The sequence below is a fragment of the Corapipo altera genome, unplaced genomic scaffold (genome assembly GCF_003945725.1).
Source record: "Corapipo altera isolate COAL_440 unplaced genomic scaffold, ASM394572v1 65, whole genome shotgun sequence".
Taxonomy (NCBI): Eukaryota; Metazoa; Chordata; class Aves; order Passeriformes; family Pipridae; genus Corapipo; species Corapipo altera.
The window spans coordinates 5,652,105-5,676,575 of record NW_020884891.1 but is presented as its reverse complement, the minus strand read 5'-3'; the positions used below and the strand labels follow the sequence as shown (position 1 = coordinate 5,676,575).

Here is a 24,471-nt window from a genome sequence, read left to right as displayed (position 1 = left end):
CCCAGCGCCGCTTCCTGGTGTCGGCGGGGCCGGGCCGGTGCCGGGGCGATGGCGGGGCCGGGGCCGGGGCTGGCGGCGGCCGCGGGGCTGTGGGCGCTGGGAGCGGCGGCCGCCGAGGTGCCGGCGCGCCCCGGGGCGCTGGAGGAGGAGATCGTGTCGGAGAAGGCGGCGGAGGAGAGCCACCGGCAGGACAGCGCCAACCTGCTCGTCTTCATCCTGCTGCTCACCCTCACCATCCTCACCATATGGCTCTTCAAGCACCGCCGCGCCCGCTTCCTGCACGAGACCGGGCTGGCCATGATCTACGGTGAGCGCCTCCCCGCGGACCCCCGTCCCTGGGAACCCCCGGCAGCTGCCCGAGCACTGGGAGCCCCGTCCGGACCAGTCCCGGCTCCGCGCTGGGCCAGCTGGAGGGGCTGGGTGGGCGCCCGGCCGCCCCCTCCCATGGCACCGCCCGTGCGGACCGGCAGCTCGCCCTTCCCTTCAGTTCCCTTCAGTTCCCTTCAGTTCCCTTCAGCCGAGGGGCTGCGGCACGGCGGGTTTGGTGGGCGAAGGGGTGCAGGGGTCCAGGGTGGTCCCGGGGGACACATCCCGGGTGCCGCTGGGTGCTGCCGTGTCGCCGGGACCAGCCGGGCTGTCGTGCTCAGCCGTATCTGGGTGTTGCTGGAGGGGAGGGTTGGTTGTTTTCCAAACCCGAGATACCAGAGGGCTCTCGAGGGCAGAGTTACTCCCAAGTCTCCAGGACAGTGAGGAGCTGGTTGGGTTTCCACAGGTGGCCTCAAAACCTCATCACTGAGCACTGGCAAGTCCCACTTACCTGCTCCAGGACTTGAGGCAGCACAGACCAATTCTTGCACTGGTCAGAGGCTTTGCACTGGTCGAGTGTCTTCCATCCCAGGTTGGATGGGGTTCTGAGCAACATGGTCTAGTTGAAGGTGTCCCTGCCTGTGGCAGGGGGCTTGGAAGTAGATGATCTTCAAGGTCCCCTTCCAGTTGAAAACCACTCTGTGATCCTGCTTGCTGGGGCCAGAGGCTTTGTTTCCACCCTGTGTTTAGGGCATCCAAATTTCCAGAAGCTGTCCAAGAAGAGTGGAGAGGCCATTTGGGGGATGCTTCTACCCTTTGTCACACAGAGCCAGCAGCCTTGCATTCTGCTTCTTGGGGACCTGTGTACACCAGCTTTTACTTTTGGGTTTCCTCTTCCTGCTGTGACAGGACCTCTTGGTGAGGAAGCCTATGTGTGTTCTCACAAGAAGTGGAGCAAGGCTGTGGGTCAGGGGAGTGGGTCTGTAGCCATTTGGGTTTTAACAGTGGCCTGTGATTTAGTGAGGTGACATGGCCTCGTGAAGTGGCCTGAATCACTGTATGGAGGTGCCATATGTGGCTCTGCCTGGGTTATCTGGAGTTCAACCAAAGTAGGACTGGGACTTGTGGGGAAGTGATTAACATGGTCAGGGATCCTTATCTAGACAAGATTTGTTGAGTCCAGGATTGAGAAGGTGTGTTTTATTGCATGCTGTGCTTAGTGTCTCTCCTTTGTGCTGCTGCCCTTGCCCTTGCTGGTTGTGGGTGATGTGTGACCACACTTGGTCAGAGCAGAATCTCCCGCCCAGCAGAAAGCTTTGTTCTGAAGGCTGTAACTTAACCTATTCTGGCTGTTGGCTTTTGGCTTTTGTGATCCTGAATTTCAGTTAATTTGAAGTGTCCTTCCAGATGAAGGGGTGGAGACATTTGCATCAGCCTAGAGGCACAAAATCCTGCTCAGCCTTTTCAGATTCCTGTGAGCCACGGCTGAGGTGGGTGCAGGTGTTGATGGCCTCCTGCCCAGGGCAGGGGTGGTCACCTCCCAGGACAGGAGCTGTGCTGTGGGGAAGGTCTTCCTTCTGCTGCCCCAGAGCTCCTGACATGCAACTTTCTATTCCTTTCATGCTTTCAAACTTGCCCTTAACCTTGTTCTTCTTCTCCTGGAGTTTTCTTCCTCTTGATCCTCCATTCTCTCTGACCTACCTGAGTGCTCTCCGTGTTCTCAGAGCACAATCCGGGTTGTTTCAGTCTCCTGCTGATCCATGAAATGCATCTTTTCTGTCTGCTGTTCTGCAGACTGTGCTCAGAGAATTGCTGGCAAAATCAGTAATGTCACCTGTCTGATCATGCAGAAAATCCCAAGTTTTTCCCTGGTATCAAGGCTTTTGGCTTCTCAAGTAGTGGCAGCTGCCATGGAAAAAGGGATGTGTAATTTCCCAAGGAGTGGTGAGATGCTGTTGTTTTACAATGACAACTTAAAATCTGCAGGGAAGAAGGCAGGTATTGCTGTCCTGGCTCCCTGTGTTGCTTTCAGCCCCAGGGAAGTTCACTGAAAACGTGGAAGGGCTGCAAAACAGACTCTGAAATCTGGGCAAGAGAAGCAATTTGCAAAAGCTTGTCTTTTTCTGTTTAAGAAAACTGACAGCAACTAAGTCAAATTAAACTCTTGCATACAACTCTTCTGGTGAAACACATCAGTTTCCTTGGTGTCTGTGTTTTTACTCAAAGTTATAATCTCTTGCTCTGGGTGGACTTCTGTTTCACAAATCACACTGTCAGTTCAAAGTTGATGTTCAAGAGCCGGACACAGGCTGGAGTCATTTCACAGTGATAGAAAACAGTTTAGTACCCTTCAGCTTCATTCCAGTGTTTAAAATGAGGTTCCTACATCTGAGGTGCTCAGCGTTTAGGATGATTAATTGAATAATTTCGTTTCAGTTCTTCTCAGGGTCTGATGAGGCAGGATCTTCTCTAGAAGTTTAGTTTCCTTGTGCTTGTTTCCACTTGGCAGCTGGACTGTGTGTGTCTAAACTGCTTGTTGTCAGGATGCCTTCAGTTGCTCGCTGCATTTTTCTTTCCTTTCGGTGTCCAGACTAATGCTCGCCTGGGGATCCTGTCTGCTTCCATTGTTGTTAAGTGCTGGGTTGGTAATATATTAGTCTTCATTTAAAACCTTACTTCGGAAATGTTCAACAGCACCTTAAAAAAAAAAGCCCATGGGCTTTTGTTCTTTTTAATGAAGTTGGGAGAAATGCAATGAAAATAATCTCTTGCACTTCTCATAAAAGAACTCAATTAATTTACCGGTTTTGCCTTCAGCTTCTCTACTCCTTGCAGGTTTTGGCTGGCAGCTTCCTTGGTGTCAAGTTCCCTTTGCTCAGCTCCCTCTCAGGGCTCAGTTTTGTAAAGCTTTTGGCTGCAAAAGCATGTTGATACTGGTGGACTGGCTTACGGGCTGTTGCTTGGGCAGCCCTGTGAATGCCAGGAGAGTCTGAGCCTTTTCCTAAGAGGCTGTCAGAGCCAGGAGCACCTACACAGGCCCCTGGGCTTGGTCCAGGTACCCTGAGCTTAGGGCTGGGTTCAGTGTCAGAAAAACCTTGGCAGGTTTGTCCCAAGTGCCACCAGCGAGCATCGTTAGTTGGGGAGGGTTGTTTTGAGATCCACTGTTGGGCAGGAGGGGCTGCTGGTGGGTCATTTGATGTTGATAGAATGCTTGGTTTTCAGTGGAGCAGCAGGATGCTTTCCCTGCAGGGAACTCCGGTGGTGTCTCTGAGTCAGGAGCTGCTGGGCAGTGCTGGGTCACACTCGGTGCCTGGGAGATATTTGTGCACATGTGTGTTTGCACATGCTGTCCTTTCCCGCCCGGTCTGGAGAGCCCTGGGAGCCTCCCAGGCAGCCTGTTACTGGGCAAGATAAAATCCTGATTTTGGGAGCCTCAAGCACAGTGGTCTTGGCAGGTATTGTAGGTTTATCTGTCCCTTTTCCCTTGCCCCATTCCTGGCCAGAGTGGGAATTTGGCTGTGTCTGGAGCATGGCTGGCACGCAGGGCCAGAACAGCTGCCTGGATAAGTGAGACAGTGAGGAGGAGCAGGGATGCTATCAGATGTAGGGCTGCTTTGGGACAGGGATTAAGAGTGGAGAGGTGGGTGAGTCAGGATCCCTTCTGAATTTCCAGCAGCAATGTCCTTCTGTCTGTCCCTCCTTCCTCCTATATGACCTCTCCTGTCACAGTGCTGAGCCCAGGCATTGAAGAGGTTGCTAGATGGGTTTCTGTCTCAGCAAGTGCAGGCAACTGCTGCTGCAGGGTTCTGATTCCTGCATGAAGCTCTAAAATCAACTATTTTTTTCAAGGAAAGACTTTTTAAAGGCCATTTCAGGAGGACTACAAAACATGGTGTATTCTAACAGCCATAAGCAGATGTAACTAACCCTTTGAAGCTCTTTATCCCGTTGAAGAGTTTTGGTTGTTTCCCATGGTACCTCGGGGATCATCATCTGGGTGAAAGGAGGACAGGGTGTTTTGTGTTGCTGCTGTGGTGCCGTGCACCCCCCTGCCACATGCTCGTGTAAATACTGTGCTGTCCTGATGTGCTCGACATCCTTGCCTGCATTCTATACTTTTATTTCTGGATCACAGGAAGATCACAGGAACAAAGAGGATAGCAGAAAAGTAAGCAATAGAATTCCTCTTTGGTGTCCCTGTAAGTGATGCTGATTCAAAAGCAGTTCTCACAGTGTGATGTGCCCTGAAGCAGCTCTCCTTGCTGGAGCTGACCATGCCTGGTGTGCTGAGAGGGACCTGTTCTGCTGCTGTTGGAGTGATTCAGTGCAGGATAAAGCATGTGTTGAGCACCTGGTTCATGGTGCATGGCTTAAAAGCATCGGTAGCCTTTTAGCTCACCTGTGCTGCAGAAGTGCTGTGTTAGAGCAGGGGTTTGGGTGAAGCTCCCCAGTCTCAGTGCAGTCCCTGGGCAGAGCTGACTGTGTCACTGGGGTGGTGGGTCAGCAGTGGTGAGTCTTGTCTGCAGACAGCTCCTCTGCCCCTGCTCATGGCCTGGATGTGTGCTCAGGTGGCCCTGGAGTGTGTGGCATCCCTTGGGATGGGAGGCGGGGGCTTTTCTTCTGGCAAAGGAAAAGGAGCAAATCTTGTCCTGGAAAACTTCTGTCAAGGGAAGAGAAAGCAAAAAGTGGGTGTCAGATCAGGAACTGGCTGCAGGAGATGCTGAATGCCCTGGGACCCCATGGTGTCCTGCCCGGCCACAACTCCTTCCCAGGCTCTGCTCCCGTGAGATGGTGGCACAGAAAGAGTTGGGTGTTCCTTTCAGTCAGGGTTGTGCCCTGCCTGTAGGAAAGCACAGAGCAAGGTCTTAATTAAGGCAACAGCAAGGAAGCGAGAACGTCCTTGGAGGCAAATGGAGAAGCCTTCAGAGTGTTGCGGTCTCTGTTTACTTCTCACGTGTCTGAAAGCTTTTCATAAATGTGTGGTTCAGAAATGGGGTTAAGATCCAGGATTTCTGTGGCGGCTTGGGGCTGCCTTAATCAAGGAGTTTCCAAACCCCTTTGTGCTGAAGGCTATACAGAAAGGTGTCTTGTGGGACACTTCTCCTCAGCCTGCAGATGTCAAAAATCTCTGCCAGAAGAGCACTCAACACACTGTGGGTGAGAATCTGGATGTGAGACCTCAGAGCACAAAAGAAAAATGCTGTATAAATTGCTGACTTGCAGATTAACCCCATGATGCTCCTTTGAAGCAGCTGAGCCTGGAGGCAGAGTTGGCTCTTGGGGCTGCCCTGGGGCTGCTGCTCGTGGTGCAGAACTGAAGGTTGCAGAAGTGAGGAGTGAGGGTGGTCAGCCTGGATTGGAAAACTCTCATGGTTTTATAAAAAAGGGGAGAGCTGGTGTGGGAGGAGGCTGTATGGTGCTGCAGCACCAGAGAAGGGATTTTTGCCACCCTCAAAGTGTTGTTGGCAGTTGCTGGGTATCATTTTTAATCCCCTACCAAAATGAAGAGTTTAATGTATTAGTGTCAGGTTTTGGGGTGCAATGTGCATAGTTTGGGCACACATGAGCAGCACCTGGCCCAGGTGCCCAGCCATGTGCTCACCCCAAGAGACCCAGTGTGCCCTCAATGTCAGCTGTTTGCTGCACTGGAGTGAGGGTCTGACTGATTGCTGGGTAATTAAAAGCCTCCAGGACCCATCCATGGCTGTGTTAGGAAGTCCACATGAGCATGGAATGTTTGCATGGCTGACGGGGGATGAAGATGGTTTGATTTCACATGGGCAATTATTTGGGTGGTGGTTGTGCTCAGGAGCAGAACAGAGTGTCAGGATCCCAGCATACCTGATGCTGCATCCACGCCCAAAGAGATCATCCCAGGAGTTTGCTGTGGCTTGTCTCACCAACCTGTGTCCCTGCCCAGGTGTCCTGGTCGGAGTGGTCCTGCGCTATGGCATCCACGTCCCCAGCGACGTCAACAACGTGACACTGAGCTGCCAAGTGCAGACCAGCCCTGCCACCCTGCTGGTCAATGTCAGTGGGAAGTACTACGAGTACACCCTGAAAGGGGAAATCAGTGCCCAGGAGCTCAACAACGTCCAGGATAATGAGATGCTGAGAAAGGTAAGGGAGTTGGTGAGCGGTGCTTCCCACTCGCTCCATGGGGTCGGTCTTGGCTCTGCTGGATTAAGTGATTTTATTTTTGTTTTTTAAACTTGTGATTGTGATCAGCTATAAATTATAAGTTGAACACAATCTAATGAAACTCTAGTTTCAGCTGATCTTAATTTAAGCTGTATAGACTCTGGGATGTGTTGACCCAACAGCATTTCACCTGAGGGGGGTTCAGGGTTTCCTCCATTTATTACTTTCTTATTTGTGTTTTGTCTTGCAAAATTTTAACAAATCATTTTACTGGTTTCTTTTTTTCATCTTTCTTAACAGGTGACTTTTGATCCTGAAGTATTTTTCAACATTTTGCTTCCTCCAATTATATTTTATGCAGGCTACAGCTTGAAAAGGGTACGTGCCTTTACAGTGCCGATGTTTTTAGTTCCTCTGCCTCCAGAGAATTTTTAATACTTGCAAGTGCTTTAATGCTTGCTCAGCAGGCCAGGGTGGTGGAGGTGGGTATGGTTTTCCCAAGCACATGCAGGATTGAGGGAAGCAGAACTGAGTGCCCCAGTCATTCTCATCTGTCCCTTTGCCCTGGAAGGGGTCAGTTACTTCAACGGTTTCCAGCATGGGTTTGCACAGGGATTTTTGAGGTCAGCCAGGCCATTTCAACCATCTCTGCTTTCCAAACACATAGGAGTGTGGGAAGCTTTTAGAAAGCAGCAGCTCTTTGAAATGCTGACTTGGAATGAGAGGAAAATGATGCTGTTTAGCTTGCGGGAGAAGGAAGGAGGAATGCTGCTGGGTTAGGAAGTCAGTTCCCAGGACTTGAAACAGCATCTTATTAAATACACAGGTGCAAGAAAATGGTATATTCATGTTTATTAATGCTGCTTTAACTGCTGGTCTGGCAGTGTGCTGTGCTGGTCACCTCCTGCATGTCCAGCTCATGATGCCTGAGCTGGGTCCAAGTTGCTGCTGACACTGTAGGTGCCTGTGCAGGCTTGAAATAAATTGTTAGCAAAATATAATTCAGTTTTGGTGGTTTTTTTCTACTTCTAGAGGCACTTCTTCAGAAACTTGGGATCCATCCTGGCATACGCCTTTCTCGGCACTGCCATTTCATGCCTGGTGATCGGGTGAGTAAAAGGAGCTTGTCAGGTTCTTCCACAGGGGTTTGAGCTGTGCTTGGAGGCAGTGCCTGAGCCTGGTGCTGCAGATGCTAATCCCAGCCCTGAAAGGTCTCACAGGCTCTGCTACTACTGCTCTGCAGCAGCAAATAATACTATTTACTGTCCAGACTGCTGCTGTGTGGACAGAGTGGTTGCTGTCTAATTGCAGAGTGCTCTCTCAGCATCCCATGGTAATAGTCATTCATGGCAAGGAAGGTTTCACAGTTCTCTGAAGATTATCTTGAAAAACCAGCAGCTTCACATTCTTGAAAGCATAGCCCTAATGAGCTTGAGACACAAGAGTAGAAAGGCAGGATCATAAACACAGGTGCCTGGTGAGCACAGATGTGTTTCAAATTATTTATCCCTCTGTGCAGAGGGAGCTTGATGATTCCTGCTCTGAGTGCACAGGCTGGGAAAACATAGCGTGTTTGCTGTTGGAGTTCAGTGGATTCAGGCAAGCTCAGCATCTGCATTATCTGTTCCTTGCTGAAAGTTTTGGCCATTTCGAAGTCAGGCCGAGGTCATCCCATGGAATGGTGTTCATGTGAGCACTGCAAAGTGATGGTGGGATCCCACAAGCCTGGCTCCTGCTTTTCTTTAGCTGTGTTATGCTCATTGAGGAGTTCTGGTCCCAGTTCCTCTCTGGCACTGTGTGGTCGAGTGCAGCAGGTGCTTTGGTGTGTATGGTCCTGCACTCACCTCCAAGATCATGGCTCTGGGGTTTCACCAGGCTCAGCTGATCCTGTTCCTTGATCTTCTGGCATTTGGATAACTTTTGAGGTTATCTGGCAAATTCAGGGGAATTGAGCCCATTTTAATGTTGTTTTAATGCACTGCAGAGATGAGTAATTGCCTCTTCTAATCACCAGTTCTGTTGTGTATGGCTGTGTGGCGCTGATGAAAGTCACTGGGCAGCTCGGGGGAGACTTCTACTTCACTGACTGCCTCCTGTTCGGTGCCATTGTGTCAGCCACTGACCCAGGTATGTTAAATTGTTATGTTTCCCCTCATATTACCTGTATTTTGATCTGGTTTGAGTTGTGGTAAAGAGGAGAAGAAAGTCTGAAACTTCTGCAAGTTCCCTCCTTCTGAATTTTGGAGTTTAATTTATTTGTGGGATTCTTAGAGATCCAGTTTGTCTCTGTGCTTTTTTATTTCCTTCCAGTTTTGTGTAACATAGCTTTCAAACCTCTGATTTCCTGAATCCTTGTTTGCAGTGAAATCTCTCTTGACTTTGCTGGGTTTTGGGACAGGTCCACCATGTTGCTGCCATCGTGTCCCAGCAGCTGATGCAGAACAAGATGTCTAATGTGGGGAGGGTTCAGTTTGTAGTTTTAGTTAGTTGAGCTATTTTCTCCTGCTTCCATTGTGATGGGATTTTGGCAGGGTCTAAACTAATTGAGATTAGATTAATGAAACACCTTAATGAGCAGTACTGAGGACAGTAGTAACATCTTGGTCTACTGATGCACTTTATAAATCAAAGCTATGAAAAACATGCCTTATCTAAGTGAATTGTACTTAGTTCATGATTGCTTTTGTGTGGCAGCTGTTTATTTGTATGCTCCGACTTCATGTAAAAATACAAGATCGCAAAAAGGCCTCTCTTTGCTCCTGCCCTTTGATGATCAGGGCTTGAATTCCTTCCTTTGGCTATTACTTTGAGAGCAGCATGGGGTGGCAGCATCACCCCCTTCCTAATGCTACAGCAGTTTTGTTGGATATTTTTAAATGCAGATATTGGTCAGTTTTACTTGGAACGGAGAGATTACACACCTGGATAAGCCAAGTCTTCTGCCCTTTTGAAACAAGTGTCATTTCCAGATGAATTGGGACTTTTACCTGTTCATTTTGACAATCAGTCATTTTTATTTTCAAAAGCAAATTGAGGAGCACCGTATGTATAAGCATATATGCAAGAATAACACTGCAGAGCACAACCCACAGCACAACGTGGCAGTAGCCATGTCTGTCTGCCAGGAGGAGGTGTGAGATGTGCATTCCCCATGAGCTTGTAATAATTTATTTTTTATGTTTCCCTAAGATTTGGCAGGTATTGGTGTGTGACTATTACTGCTGCTATTTTTATTTTTTAAAAAGTGATTTCCCAGCTTTTTCAAACATGCCTGTGTTGGGTGTTCAGTTGTTCAGGTTGGATCAGGCTTTCATTTCCCTGAGCAGGGAGCTGTTCCCATGTGGCTGCAAGATGGATTTTCGTCCCTGGAACTTAGCTGGGGAGTCAACACTGAAATGGGGGCACATTCCTAAAGTGGGGATCACCCCACAGAAGTGGTGGTGTAGAAGGTCTGATGGCAAGTGGGCAGAGGCCAGGACTGTAGGTAGAAGTAATGCTTAGAAATGCTGCAGGCGAACTGTCAGCATCGTGTCCCTCCTTCAGGCTTTGAAATAGGAGCAAGAAGATTTCACAGGTTAAAATGGAGCATCTCCCAGGGCATAAAGGGGTTAAACCCTCCCAGTGTGCCCCAGTGAGTCTCTGAGTGCTGTTTGAAAGGACTTTCACAGAAGTTGATTGGAATTATCTCAGCCCTCCGCAGCAGCCTGGCCTGTGCCTGATTGATGACCATCTCTGTCTTGCTTTAGATGGTTTTGCAAGGCTCATACACAAAGCCTTCTGCTTTTCATTATCTTCATGGAGCCTCTGGATCACGGAAGGGCTTGAGGGTACTCCAATATCTGCCATGTGGCCGTAAATCACAGAAACTCCCACATGGGGTCTGAGCCAATGCCTGATTTTTTTCCAGTCATGTCTGAAATGTTACACATCTGTGCTGGCACTTCCAGTGTGTCACCCTGTGTTGAATCTGCGGATTTATCTCGAAGTATTAGGAATGGAAGGAAAAGGCAGTCATTGTTCTGGACAAGCCTGATCCTCCTGGTCTTCTGCAGGTGGAGGAAGACTCTCCCTGATGCTCCGAGCTAACGGCATCCCAACAGCTGGATGGCCCTTGCCAGCATGGTACTGGGGTACTGGCACCATGAGCTCAGACCCCCAGGAAGGTCAGAGCAGAGCTTTTATGTCTGCCTGCAAAAGATTCAATAGACCAGGATGTGTTTTAGTAAAAGGAGGAGGAGGGAAATGATGAAGCAAATCCAAATGTGAACTAGCAGGAGGAGGACTGTCAAAGGGAGCACGGGGGGCAGCTGGCACCGTCACAGCAGAGTGGCACAGATGTGCAGCGAGGCAGCTTTCTAATAAGGGACGTTTTGTCTTTGATTACACCAAAATAACAGCACCTTTTGAACATCTCTCTATTTTTCTATTTGTCAGTGACTGTCCTTGCCATATTCCATGAGCTCCAGGTTGATGTTGAGCTGTATGCCCTTCTCTTTGGCGAAAGCGTCCTCAATGATGCCGTTGCCATAGTGCTGTCTTCGTAAGTGTCTTCTGGTCTTATTTTTAATTGTTATGTATGTTACATGTCAGGTGTTGAGGGGGGAGCCACCTGGGCTTGCTCCTGTAAAATAGGAGCAAGGGTGTTTGCAGGAGCATATTAAGTGTCCCAAAAAGCTGTAGTGACCTTCTGATGCATGTCCTCACTGCAGACTTGGGATTACAGGTTGTCCTTACAACTCCCCCCTGCATGATGGACAGTTCTGTTTTGCTTTTATGGCCAGTTGACCCATCCATAAGAAAGTTTTTATGTCCCTCTGAAACAGGAAAAGCACCATGTCTGCATTTCAGCCACAGGACCCCACTGAAACCCCTTGCCGATGGCTTCTCTCTTGCCTGCCTTCATTCCCATCCACAAATATCTGCTTTTGTTTAGGTGGAAATAGCTGGTAAAGCAGCTGTTTCCTTTCTCTCCCCACTTTCTGTGCATTGAGAAGGTGGTGCTTCTTTCAGCTGGAGTTAATGCCCTGGACTAAACACAGGGGAAACTCACTGCCTTTCTAAAGGATGTTTTATATTCTTTAATATTTTATGTCCTCTGCATGCAGGACGTATTTTATCTGCTTCTTCACTGTGTTGTCATTGCGGGCATTTGTTTGGAAATATATAATATCTGCAATGGTGACAGCTTAACATATAGCTCAGACTAATGCAGAAAATATTTCTGGAATACTTGTCACTCCAGCGTGCTGGTTGTGTGGGTTTTACTGGAGGCAGCAAGTAACTTACTGTGAGCTGTGAATTGCCACCCGCGTAAGCTGTGTTTACTGAAGTGAGTGTTTCTGTTGGGGTTTCTGGAACTGTTTGTATTGCTCACTCTGGCTCTTGTGCTGGATGTGTCACCACTGGTGCGAGGGGAAACGCTGCACAGCCACATCGTGTTCCAGAAGTGATCCTGAGCGAGGAAGGGATGGGGTCTCACAGCCTGTGCTGGGAGGTTCTGGGTGGGAGTGGGTGGATTCAGCATCAGAGTAATGGAATTTGTGGTGGATCACACGTAGGTGATGGCACCATGTGCAGTGATTGATCTGTTGCACTGTTTTAGTACCAGCTTTGTAGCTGTTGCTCTGATTTCCTGCCTTCCTCTCTCCACAAGCTGAGCTCAGTCCACCCCCTCTACAAAACAGGATAATTTGCACCAAGGCAGCAGCTCTGAGCTCAGTCAGCAGTTATTTAATTTTGCTGCAGAGTTTTTGGGCAGAGGGGCCTGGCAGCATGAGATGCTTCTCAAGGGGATCTCAGCAGTTGTCCTCTCTCTGATTTAAAGCTTGCCCTGGTCTGTCTTCACTGTCAACCATAAGCAGTGTAAGGCAGCCCCAGGCTGCACCACAGGTATCTCACATTCAGTGCAGGTAGTTCAAGTCACCTGCACATAACCATGTCTTGGATGCAAGGAGGAGGTGAGGGTCTCTTGTGCCAAGGAGGAAAGCTCCTCCAGGAGCAGTCCATAGCTCCTACTTATGGTTCCCCATTTTTAAATTTAGTTTGGCATTTGCCTGTTTCACAGCAGTGGCGTAAGTGGGTGAACCACACGGGGATGGTTCTGCTCCCACAAGCACAGCAGGACCTGCTCCCCAGTTAGGAGCTGTTGGGAAGGTGAGGAAGTTGGTGGTTTCTGGGCAGGTGGGCTGTGCTGTTGTAGGAGCTGCCACCTGGGTGACAGATGGTGGTGGATCCCACGCTGTTCCAGGGGGAAGGGGAGCTCCAGCCACAGCTGGATGAGTGCGTGGGATTGGTGATTGCCCCAGGGAGTGTTGTCAGCTCCTTGCACGGGGTTTCTGCCAGGAGTTGGGTGCTCCAAGGCCCCTCTTCTCCCTGCTTTCAGCCCCAGACAAATGTCTGTTCCCGTGCTTAGAGAGCAGGATCCATGCCTTTCTGTTGCTGCCTTGTGCTGCCTTGGCCTGGCTTGGCTTGCAGCAGCAGGGAACTTGTTGCAGGATGAAGAGGAATTGAACCCAGAACTGAAAGCCAGTGGGCAGTGAGGTGCTGGGGCTGCGGTTTGGGAGCAGTAGGGTAAATGTACCCACAGGGTCTCTACCTGCTTCTTCCAAAGGGAGGTTTCACAGAGACTAAACACCATGGGGATCCCCATGGGCATATGGGGAATAAAGGGCAGCTGGCAATAATGTCTTATTAAAAACAAAGCCAGAAGGAGAACTGTAAGAGATTAAAACACGAAGCCAACACCCAAAGTGTTGGTTGTGGAGGGGAAATGAAACCAGTCTGGATTTAAAAAGAAAAGCCATGAAACCCCAAACCCCAGAACAAGAGCACATTGGCGAATGAGAAGTAAAAAATGGAGTTGATGAAAGGAATTAAATCACAGGGAGAAATCTGCAGCTTGCAGTGTAGAAGGCAATGCAGAAAAATGAGACGTATTAAAAGCAGGGAAGTTTAGCAAAGGAAGTGACCCATGATATGTTGGAAAGGGGGGGACTGTCATTCTTGTTGCAGGAAAATGTTAGTGTGTAGTTAGGAGAGAAAGATGCAGGATGTGTGTGCAAGGCAGTAAGTGCCTGTTCCAGCATAACTCAGCAGGTTAAACAGTGTTTAAAGTTCACATACAGGGGTTTTAAGAGAGCCAGCCAAGGAATTGTTAACTAGGAAGTTAATGTTTTTGGTAAGTTTATATCAAAGAAAGCAATGTAAGGAGTCTGTGAATGGGATTTAGGAGCTGGATAAGGCCCTCTGGTATCTCAGCCTTTCCAGGTAAAGCAGTGGAATTGCTCATGGGAGGCAAGGCTCATCAGGACTTGGCAGGGAGCAGATTCAGTAATGGGATCAGCATGGCAGACCTGTTTGCCATCTCATCACAAAGGTCTGCTGAGGTTTGGTGGGTGCAGAGAATAGTGTTCTGTTGTGAATGGCACGGTGCCATCTGCCTTGCTACCCTGTGATATTGCACTTCAGAACTCAGAGCAGTGCAAACTAAATGCAGTGCATGTTAAATGTGGCAAAGCAGCAGAACTTACAGTTCTCCAGGGGATATTCACATGAGCTGCCTCGGTGGAGTCGGTGGAGAAATTTAGGCTTCCCACTTGAATGGTTTGTGGTCCCACAGCGCTTGGCTTTTACAGAGAGCTGGTGCCAAACCCCAGAAATACCATCATAAATGACAGATCATGTGAGGGACAGGCTTTGGTCTGATGCTCTCTAGGAGTAAATGCAGAGCCATGCCTGAGAGGGGTGGCTGAAATGCAGACGGCTGGTGGTAGGGAAGGGGATCCCAAACTCCCCGGGACAGGGTGGGTGTGCTGCGATCCCAGGGGATTGCAGTGTCTCCCCAGTTCCTTAGGCTCAGTGGCTTCAGCAGTTGTGGCACTTTGCAAGGCTCGTGTAGCACTGTGAGGTGCCTCTGCCTCCAGTCTAAGGAGTGTTCTGTGTGTGCTTTCCCTCCCTCTTCCAGTTCAATAGTTGCATATCAGCCAGCGGGCGACAACAGCCACACGTTTGATGTCACAGCGATGTTCAAGTCAATCGGGATCTTCCTGGGGATATTCAGTGGATCTTTTGCAATGGGAGCAGCTACTGGAGTTGTGACAGCTTTAATATCCTTTTTGTTGGTTTTTTTCCCCCAAATGTTTGCATGAGAGCTTCTTCTTTTGCTGTGCTGCATCTCACCCAGATGTTTCATGGTTTTTTTTCCCCTAAATTAACGAAGGGCAGTGTTTTTAAGGGCAGACTGTGTAGTGTTGATGGGATGCACGATTAGATTTGATATGCTCTTAGCCTGCAGTGTCCCTCCAAATTGTCCTTAACCATCTTCAACGTCACCAAGTTCACGAAACTTCGGGAGTTCCCGTTGCTGGAGACTGGCTTGTTCTTTCTGATGTCCTGGAGCACATTCCTGCTGGCTGAAGCCTGCGGCTTTACAGGCAAGCTCCAGCACAGCCCTGCCTCTGGGATGGAGATCTGCAGGGATGATGGGGCCACTGAGTTTTGCTTCTTCCAGTATCAGTTGCAGCCGGGGTTCTCCCTCTGCTTGAAGAAGTTTAATTTCTCTGGGTTCTGGGGTTACTGCGTTAAGTCCTCTACACTAGTGGGGTGTTGCTCAGCTCCCTTTTCATGACCAGGAGTCTAACACGATGCTCTGCTCCTCAGGTGTGGTGGCTGTGCTCTTCTGCGGGATCACACAGGCCCATTATACCTATAACAACTTATCTACAGAGTCCCAGCACAGAACTAAGCAGGTGAGAACTCCTCAGCCCCCTTCAGCCTCTCTGAATTTCAAGTTGAATATTTTTTCCTTCCCTCTAGCCAGAATTAGGTGCATCTGTCTTCCTATAGCTGGATTTTACTAGGGTTGCTTCTGCAGAAGTATTTATTGGGTGATGGATGGGCTGACGTGCTTTTCTTGTTATATCTATATTATGTCTAACTCGCTTTTAATTTGTTTTTCTCTTTCAGTTGTTTGAGCTTCTGAATTTCTTGGCAGAAAACTTCATCTTCTCCTACATGGGACTTGCACTGTTCACCTTCCAGAACCATGTCTTTAACCCTACTTTTGTGGTGGGGGCTTTCGTATCCTTTGGAGCCCATTTTATAAGACAAAGAAAGAAAGGGAGAGGTGCCTCATTCCCTCTCATGTGTTTTTCATTCAGAAGAGTGGGTTTGGTTTTCTCCAGTGCAGTTTAGCTTTATTTTTAAAAGGGGATTTCTGCCACGTAGTGATGCCTTTGCTGGTTATTTTAAGAAGATAAGGAGATTCTTTTCCCAGTTCTTCTGGTTTTTTTTTTTTTTCCTTCCCCCCATCTTCTCTCCTCTCGTGGGCATTTCAATCAGCTGCTGCAGGGACTCGTCATTCAGTGTGACAGTGATGCCAAATGCCAGGCTGTCACGTGCCAGCGTGGCACCATGAGGGGCTGGTTTAGCCGTTTATTTCCTCTTTTCTCTCTTAGTCCACTTTGTTAACCCTGAAAAAAGCCTTTTTTTTGGTCAAACAGCACAATTAAAGCTACAGTAGATGCCTCTTAATGATGCAACGAGAAAGGATTTCCACTTCTGCAGGCTGATGCTGGCGGGGACAAGAGATTGGCCCTGGTGTGTCTCAAAAAAATAAGGATTTTGAAGGAATTTTTTTTCATATCACAGGGAAGCCAGTTAAATGTCCAGAATTATTTTCACCCTTTGCATTCACTTGACACAGGTTTATACTGATAAATAAAACATTGTTACTTGTCAGTGTGGCCTGTGGGTTTGCAGCAGGCTCAGCTGGATTTCTGCAATGAGCTTTTGTGGGGTTGCAGTGGGGTAAGGGAGGTGTAGAGCAGGGAAATGCCATTTGGGTGGTTTATATTGGAATTTTGTGCTGTGGCTCTTCAGTGGGAACTGGCTAACTCGCTGATGAAATAGCTCATTCATGAGAGAGATCATGAAATACGTCTCTTATGCAAATTCATGGTGTTCAGGAAAGAACATAAAAGCTGGAAGCATTTTCCACATTATTCGAGGCTGCACTGAATACTGGCTCCAAGATTATTTTTGCCATCTGGGTGCTGGTATTAAAAGACTCGGCTTCAAAGATAAAAAGCAATATGAAGGGGCTGGTGATTCTTGTATCTCCCAGGCTATGAAAACAGAAAGAGTATTACTTTTTTTTTTTCTTTCTGAACTGCTGCTGCTTTCATTTTGCTGAATAATCTTTGGGAATGGGACTTGGCTTAAAGCTTCAAACCCAGCTGTGAAGTGTGGCATGCCAGGGAATGTCAGAGGGGTTGTTGTAGCTGTGATAACTCGAGCTTCACAGAAGACAAATAATTCTTGGGGTGGAAAACGGACCTGGCAGGGGAAAACATACAGTGGAAATGGTGGTTTTTCTCTCTTCTCACTTGTCTAACACATCCTTTCATCATTTCCCTTGTTTATTTGTGCTTGTGTCTGTATGATACTCCTGAATTGCAGTGTGTGCTTTGCTTCAGTGAGGCAGTAGCCTGCTCTCCCCACACTGCTGTAGCACTTGGAGCTGGTTTATTGTCCTTGCAGCCTGACAACTGGCATTTCTGTGGCTCCCCAGCGTTTCCGTCAGGCAGCAGAAATTGGCTCTCCATGCAGGTGGGATGTGGTGGGAGACACAGGAAGAGCAATTTCCTTAACACGTGCAAATACAGCTTGCTATCTTCCTAGGAAGAGCTGCCAATATTTACCCACTGTCATTTTTACTGAATTTGGGGAGAAGAAATAAGATCGGAACAAACTTGCAGCACATGATGATGTTTGCTGGTATGTTACTGCATCCTTGCCTCCAACCTGTGTGGCCCATTTGCACCTCCTTGCCCCTGAGAACCTGGGAATATTCCTTATTCAACTTTAAATCTCTTATGGGCAACATCTGGAGAGGAGGCTGGGCAGGAAAGGGCTCCCTTAGGCTGGGTGGTGTGAATACCTTGGTTTGGGGGTGTAGGAATGAGCTCCTCCTGCCCTGCTTTGAGTGCATGGCGTGGGACAGGAGCGATGATAAAATCATCACTGTTCTTGTCTGGCTGTGGATGTGCCATCCGAGGGGCAGGACCAGATGTGGGGCAGCAAGGTGCAAACCCCACTGGCAGTGGGGGTGGGCTGTTCTGACCTGGCTGCTGCAGTGTCCCTTCCCCGGCAGGGCTGCGAGGAGCCATGGCCTTCGCCCTGGCCATCCGCGACACGGCCACGTACGCCCGGCAGATGATGTTCAGCACGACGCTCCTCATCGTCTTCTTCACGGTGTGGGTGTTCGGCGGGGGCACCACGGCCATGCTGTCCTGCCTCAACATCCGGTGAGTGCGCAGGGCTCTCCTGCCACAGCACGTCCCCTCCCTCCTCCTGCTCTTCGGTTAAGCTGCTTGGTTTAAAGAGACAAGAGGAAGATCACATCCTTCCCCCCCAGAGCCCGGCATGGACCCTTCTGGCATTGTGTGTGTAACCCTGTGCTTGCTTTCCCCTCCACAGGGTCGGTGTGGATGCGGATCAGGAGAATGTGGTGAGTGAATTTCACTCTGCAGAGGGATCTGCACTGCACCCATTGGGGCAGGGGTTACATCGAGACCCTGTGAATGCCCATCTGTGCTCCGCTTCCTTCCAGCTGTAGGAGAGTTTTTAGCTCCGCCGGTGAAAGAGTTTGCAGTCAGTGGGAGTCACAGCTTTTCTGTGCTGTCTGGGGTTAGAATGAGCCTTGCTTTGACTCATCTGGAAAGAAGAGCACAGAAGTAATGCTGGACTGTTTAGTCAGTCCACGTTGCTGCTGCAATAGACTGATCTCTCCATTGCTGGATTTGAAATAAATCCCAAAATGAGCATGACATGGAGGCTCTCTACCTCATCCAAGTACAGAAACACCATTTACTGACTGCTTTTATGTAGCATCCTCTGTCCCACTTTTACCCATGGATACTCTCAACCCCTCCTTTGCTCCCTGTTTCCTGTGGGGAGTTATGTGGCAGGCCCAGAACCACTGACCACACTGAGCTAAATGCTGGAGCCTCGGGAGTTTTCCTGCCTGTTAGCTCTGAGCTGTCTCACTCATGAATCTGCAGCCTGGTCGTGCCGTGACTGTGGCTCTCCTTGATTTCAGTGTGGGTTCTGCACCTTGGAGGTTCATTTTATTCAGAGCCATTTACTGGGCTTTTCACCTCCTGGAGAGAAAGCATCAAATGCTATAGGCAGCCCAGAGCCATAAACCTGTAAGCCAGATTTCTCTGAAATACATAATTGTATTCATAGTCCCCTCCAAACGTTTTTTTTTTGTTGTTTTTTTTTTTCTCTGACTAAAAGGAAGCCTGGAGTGCCCATAACACACAATTATTTGCATGCAGAAATCTCAGGCGAGATCTGATGGAGGTTGAGCCTGTCAGTCACTATTAAATATGATGTCTGGATGGAGCCGCTGGCTCTGAGGCACTTTAAACCTTGGGGCCGGATACTGGAAGACTCTAACAGAAAAATGGTCACTCTGTGCTTTGATATCACCTCCCTAAGGCTGCTAAATGCTGCTAAATGCAGAGTGTGAGCTGGAAGCACCTTCAGGCTGTTGTGGTGTGAATGTCCTTGTACTCACGGAAACCCAAAGGTTTCTTCTGAAGGGACAGTGGGAAGGTGTGTCTTCTTATGTCCCCTGGGGATAATCCAGTGTCCTGTGGGGTCTGCTAGCCCTGATCCAGGTCATTGCACGTAGCCCTGCCCCTGTTTAATGTTTTGCTCTTCCACAGGGTGTCCCAGAGAGCGAGAGGAGGAGTACAAAGGCCGAGAGCGCTTGGCTCTTCCGCATGTGGTACAACTTCGATCACAAGTATCCTTGGATGGCGGTCGGTGCATGCCTTGTCAAATCCCACTGCCCCAAGCAGCCCTTGTTGACTTGGAGCATGGCTTCCTCCCTGCTTAGCAGAGGAGCTTTCCTGTTACACTGCTGGATTTTGGTTTGCACCTACTCATGTCTGTGAGAAACGACCATTTCCACCTGCCATCAGTGGGAACGCAGAGGCAGCTCCATTCAAAGCTGGGCTCTCCAAGGCTGCAGTCCCAGGGGGTCCTTGATCCCAGTGGCAGGAAGGGCAGTGGGGCTTCTCATTTGCAGCCTCTTGCTAAATCTGTGCCCCTCCTCCCTTTCAGATGCTGGGCTATGAGTTAGGGGAGGAGTGGTGTCCATCTGAGAGCCACAGGCTGATGGGACAAGTGATGCTGCTGAGCATCTTACCAGGGCTGTGTCCTGATTGACTCATGTTCTGCTCTGTTTGGTTGCATTCATGTTTCTCATCCCTATAATTTTCGAGCTTCCAGGCACTTGTGTTTCTTTCTTTCCTGTGATTTCCTTGAGACACTGATTCCCTCGCTGCTGCCATCCCACCCCTTGACTTACCGCCATCACCCTGTTCCTGTTCCTTCCTTAACCCTCTCCATAGCTATCTAAAGCCTCTCCTGACACACAGTGGTCCCCCACTGACCACCACGCTCCCGGGGTGCTGTGGGCCCGTTGCCCGGTGCCTGACGAGTCCGCAGGCGTATGAGGTGAGTCCATCAGTGTCCTCTCTGTCACAGGGTTGGTGGGTTTGACGTGTTTATCTTTCTGTGTTACTTTTGGACACTGCTCTGCAGCATCGAGCTGGGAGCCAGAGGGGAGATCAGATATTGGGGCTGATGGTCGAGCTAATTCCCATGAGCGTTTTGCTTTTCCAGCCCACTGTTTGGTCATGAAGGGATTTGTGTCCCTTCCCAGGCCCAGCTGGGAGGACACACAATTTATCATCTCCTGCTTTTTTCTGACCTTGCAGCTGAGCTATTTCTGCAGCCCCTCCAGCTGCAGCACTCACAACCAGAAAGATTGCCAGCATTGCCCTGCTCAGGAGCCCCTTGCAGCAGCAGCTCTCCATGGCAGGAGTTTTCTTGCCCTGTCTGCAAAGTATCAGCATCTGATTCCCTGACAAACCAGAGGTGTCTGTGGGGGGGTCAGTGATGGGGTTTCTGTGCTCATAGGTATTTTGGTCCTGTCAAAGCCACTCAAAACAGCATTCCCCATGTCAAAGCCACTCAAAACTGCATTCCCCATATATCTGGGTATGGCACCAGAAAGAGGAGAGCTGGGAGAGCCCTTTTAGTCAGTGTGCAGAGAAATCAGTGTGTGGTGCTCGTCCCCTGGGCTCAGAGATGTGTCTGTGGTGTGTATTGTTATGGTCACGGTGCAGCAGAGTCTGTGCTTTGGTGCCTCAATCTGCTCCTTCACCATCACCGTGCGATTGCAAACAGCTGTTCCAGAGGAGTTCAACAGCACTTCCCTCCCGTTTGTTCCCCAGAATCAGGAGCAGCTGAAGGACGATGACTCTGACCTCATTTTGAACGACGGGGACATCAGTCTGACCTACGGGGACTCCACTGTCAACACCGACTCCGTGGTGTCCAGCGGAACGTCGCGGCGGTTCGTGGGGAACAGCTCGGAGGACGCGCTGGATCGGGAGCTTGCTTTTGGGGACCATGAACTCGTAATCCGGGGAACGCGCCTGGTCCTGCCCATGGACGATTCAGAGCCCCCATCAAACGTCCTGGATAACGCAAGACATGGTCCAGCATAAGGTTGCTCGGTTTAATTGACAGTAATATTTGCATATATGATCAAGAAGTATGTACTACCTAAAGTCTAATGCATGTCTCAAAATGTCTAAGCTGTATAAATATTATTTATATGGTGTCAGAAGAATATAAATATTCTCTGCCAAGCACTTGTAAAGAACAAGCTGCAAATTTAAGTTAAAAACTGTGTTGACTGCACTACGTAGGGTGGAACTGTTTTAGCGTAAGAGTCTTTTGCACACAGTGAGCTTTGTTAATGTGTGATTTGATGAAGGGTTTAGTTCCCAGCGGGTAGGTAAAGGAGCTGACTCCCTGTTCATCCTTTGAACTTGGGAGAGGAGGGTAGGGAGGTGCTGGCGAGCAGTGGAAATCGCTTTCTAGTCAGATGAGGATTGTTGGGTTTTTTTTTTGGTCTCTGATTTTTGGATAGTCACATTTGAAATATCAGTAAAAAATCTGCCCACAGACCCTCTTGCCAGGCAGTGGATGGTGATAAACTTGTTCACTTTGTGGGAACCTGGAGACTTTCTGCTTTTTAGTGACCCTCTGCCCAAGCCCTGCTTTAGTAAGCTCATGGCAGACCCCGGCCAAAACTGACAGCAAGGCCTGGGGGTGTCTGGCTGCTCAGATGGGAGCAGGAGAGAGGGATGGTTGCTGTCTGTAATCTGTTTAGGAGAAGGAGGTGATCCCACAGAACCAGGCGTGCACAGATTTTAGGGCTGAGTCCATCCTTCAGTTGTGGCTCAAGCAGCTTTCTAGAACCAGCCATCAAATCCTTAATTGGCAATTAAATTTCACATTCAGGAAGCGACCGTGTCCTTGTGCGAGCGAATCCCTTCTCCTGCAGCCACAGGTGTAGCCAGGGTGTGCAGAGCTACTGCAGCTGCACGTGGGGCCATGGAGCCCAGGCAGCCTCAAACACGAGCTTTATGGCTGCAGATGGACACGGTGCCTCTGGGGCTCTCCAGAGGCACTGGGCATCCGGGTGGCACTGAAGGGGAGCCGTCCGTCCGTCCGTCCGTCCGTCCTCCCACAGAGTCGAAAACCATTGCACTTTGTTTGGTAACTCCTCAGCATGCTGTGTGTCTGCAGAACCCACCCCACCTTTCTCGTGTCTCTTTTACCATTTAATGAGAAATGTTTGCGAGTTGATTTTTTTTTTTTTATTTTAATTTAAACTTCTGTTTTCCAGGAAAGAGCACAGAACAATTTGCGATTTCACGCTAGTGTTAAAGGATTTATTCTGTAGTTATAGGAATGGCTAAAGGTGCAGTGAAACTGTTAACCCTGACATCCTTTTTCTCCTGAAAAGGGGGAATCACAGAAATTTACTGTATGTAATTTTATTGTCTATTTTATCTACGGTTTTGCTATACAAACCTTTCAGGGTTACTAGTGCACTACAGGCCTGTTCTGGAGTTAACCCTCTCCAGAGGGCTTAAACAGAGGTGTTTAAAATAAAAATATATGAAAAAGAGCCAGGTGAGTTCAGGCACTCACAGCTCACATTAGCTGTCCTTGGAACAAACTCTGCATCGCTCAGGATCTGACCCTGAGACCTCAGAGCAGTGTCCCCATGCCTGTTTTCCCCAGCACCACCTGAGAGTTGGAGGAGACAGGAAATCCTGAAATTTTGAGTATATATGTATAGTTGAGAAAATAAATTTACTTGGTTTTTTTTTGGTTTTTCATTTTCTCAGGTCTAAGTAACATTGCCTTAAAATTATGGATGTGAAACCAATTATTTTGGCAGTTTATCCCCAAGAAAATGCTTTCTTTTTCCTTCAGAACAAAATGTATAAGTGTTGCCATAGGAATCCCCTGGAAGGGGGGTAATGCTCTGTTTATATTTGGATAGGGCATCTTCCTTGCACCTGTAAATGGCATCCCGCTGTTAACATTGCTGTTGGATTAGCGCTGGCCTTTGTTTCCTACTATGCAGGAATTCCATAAAGTGAGTGTGCATTTTATATGATGTCTGTGACTTAACTTCATGTGTTTAAAAAAAATCAAAAAAAAAAGAAGAAAAAAAAAAAAGTAGGAACCTGTTGATTTTAGGTTTACTGCATCACTTCTACATCCTGTTTTTTGTTCGTTCTGCCTTTTCGAAGAGGTATGATAAATAACTACCTCTTGTTTTTTCCTGTATCGCCTGACTATGAATTCAATTTACAGAGTTGGTGCAGCTGGAGGTGCAGAGCAGTTCTGCTCCCCCTGACAGCCCGTGGTCCCATCAGCAGGGCCCCAGCAATGGCAGCACTGGGCTCCCTCCGAGGCATCCCCAGCTGAGGTGCAAATTCCCACCTGAGGTGCCCCAGGGTGATGTTTTACCATGGCTGTGGTAGCATTCCTCTCTTTCTCTGACCTTTCAACTTCAGTAATTTACCCACTCACTGTAAGCTTGCCAACACATTACCATAAGCCTCAACTTTTGACTGCAGTAGCAGCTCAGTTACTACATTAAAGAAAAAAGAAAGTTACAAATTATAATTTTATGGGTTACCTGTGAACTCTTATGATCCATACATAATACAACCAGGACTGTTTTGAAAAGCCTTGGTGAATGAATGGATCTAAGCTCCAGTTCAGGAGACATTTAATAAATGACTTGGATTTGTCCTCAGCTGATTATTTTCCTTGCTCTGCTGCAGCAGAGCATCCACAAATGCGTGGCTTGCAGATGTAGAGCCCTGATGTTTGTGTGCTGCAGATGGAGTTAAAGGTACCTTGGAGAACTGGGGCCTGAGACCTATTGCCAAATAGATAAGACAGCCCCGAGGAGGCAGTTTACAGCACCCACGGAGATTTAGAGATGGTGCCCTTCTTCTGTAAATTGAATTTTCATGGTTTTTGCACATGAAAAAGCATTGTAGGTAAAGTTATAATTTGTACTGGTACTGTCAATTTGTGTGGTAATGGCATTAACCCCGTAGCTGTGGTGTTTGTGCAGCTGATCTGTGATAGCTGATGATCACTATTGGACCTTCTGTTTACACTGACTAAATCCTTTACTGTTGCGTTGTACTGTGAAAGAAGGATTATGGGCCTATAAAAGATTATTTTTTTTTGGTTTTTTTTGGAATTGTGTGTACCGTTTCATTAATTCACACGGAAATAAATCTGTAGCAAAGTGACGACGTGCCACTCGACCTTCTCAGACCGGTTTGTTCATGGCCCTTGGCCAGTGGGTGAGGAGGGCAGCAGCCACGGATGAGGATGCTGGACCCCAAGGTGGGCTGGGCTGCACACTCCTGCCTTCCCAGCTCCTGGGACACAGCCCAGTCCTGGGGCCATCCTCCCTCCCAGGAACAGAGAGATGGACAGATGCTGTTTGCTAAAAGCTGCTGCAGCTCCCAGGTTCCTCCAGGAGCAGCAAACCCAGCTGGGGTAGCAGTGCTCACTCTCACCTGCCCTGAGGCAACGGGTGGACCTGTGTGA

At 48.7% G+C, this 24,471-nt stretch overlaps 1 protein-coding gene across 1 annotated transcript; it reads left to right on the top strand.

Moving 5' to 3' along the window:
* Positions 1 to 33: 33 nt before the first annotated feature.
* On the top strand, positions 34 to 24,175 carry SLC9A6 (solute carrier family 9 member A6). The gene is made up of 16 exons (XM_027645420.1): positions 34 to 307; positions 6,227 to 6,426; positions 6,748 to 6,825; positions 7,480 to 7,556; positions 8,462 to 8,574; positions 10,882 to 10,987; positions 14,411 to 14,552; positions 14,774 to 14,879; positions 15,106 to 15,194; positions 15,412 to 15,525; positions 17,112 to 17,223; positions 17,600 to 17,753; positions 17,926 to 17,956; positions 19,182 to 19,261; positions 19,872 to 19,977; positions 20,760 to 24,175. The coding sequence occupies exons 1-16, from the start codon at positions 49 to 51 to the stop codon at positions 21,033 to 21,035; spliced, it is 2,043 nt and encodes a 680-aa protein (XP_027501221.1). The 5' UTR covers positions 34 to 48; the 3' UTR covers positions 21,036 to 24,175.
* Positions 24,176 to 24,471: the final 296 nt, after the last annotated feature.

Bases quoted from the DNA above. Each gene is read 5' to 3' on its own strand.
- SLC9A6 (XM_027645420.1), top strand. From the start codon at position 49: ATGGCGGGGCCGGGGCCGGGGCTGGCGGCGGCCGCGGGGCTGTGGGCG. The intron at 15,526-17,111 runs GTATCCTTTGGA...GTGCAAATACAG, and splicing joins CTTTTGTGGTGGGGGCTTTC to CTTGCTATCTTCCTAGGAAG. The intron at 19,978-20,759 runs GTGAGTCCATCA...TTTGTTCCCCAG, and splicing joins CGAGTCCGCAGGCGTATGAG to AATCAGGAGCAGCTGAAGGA.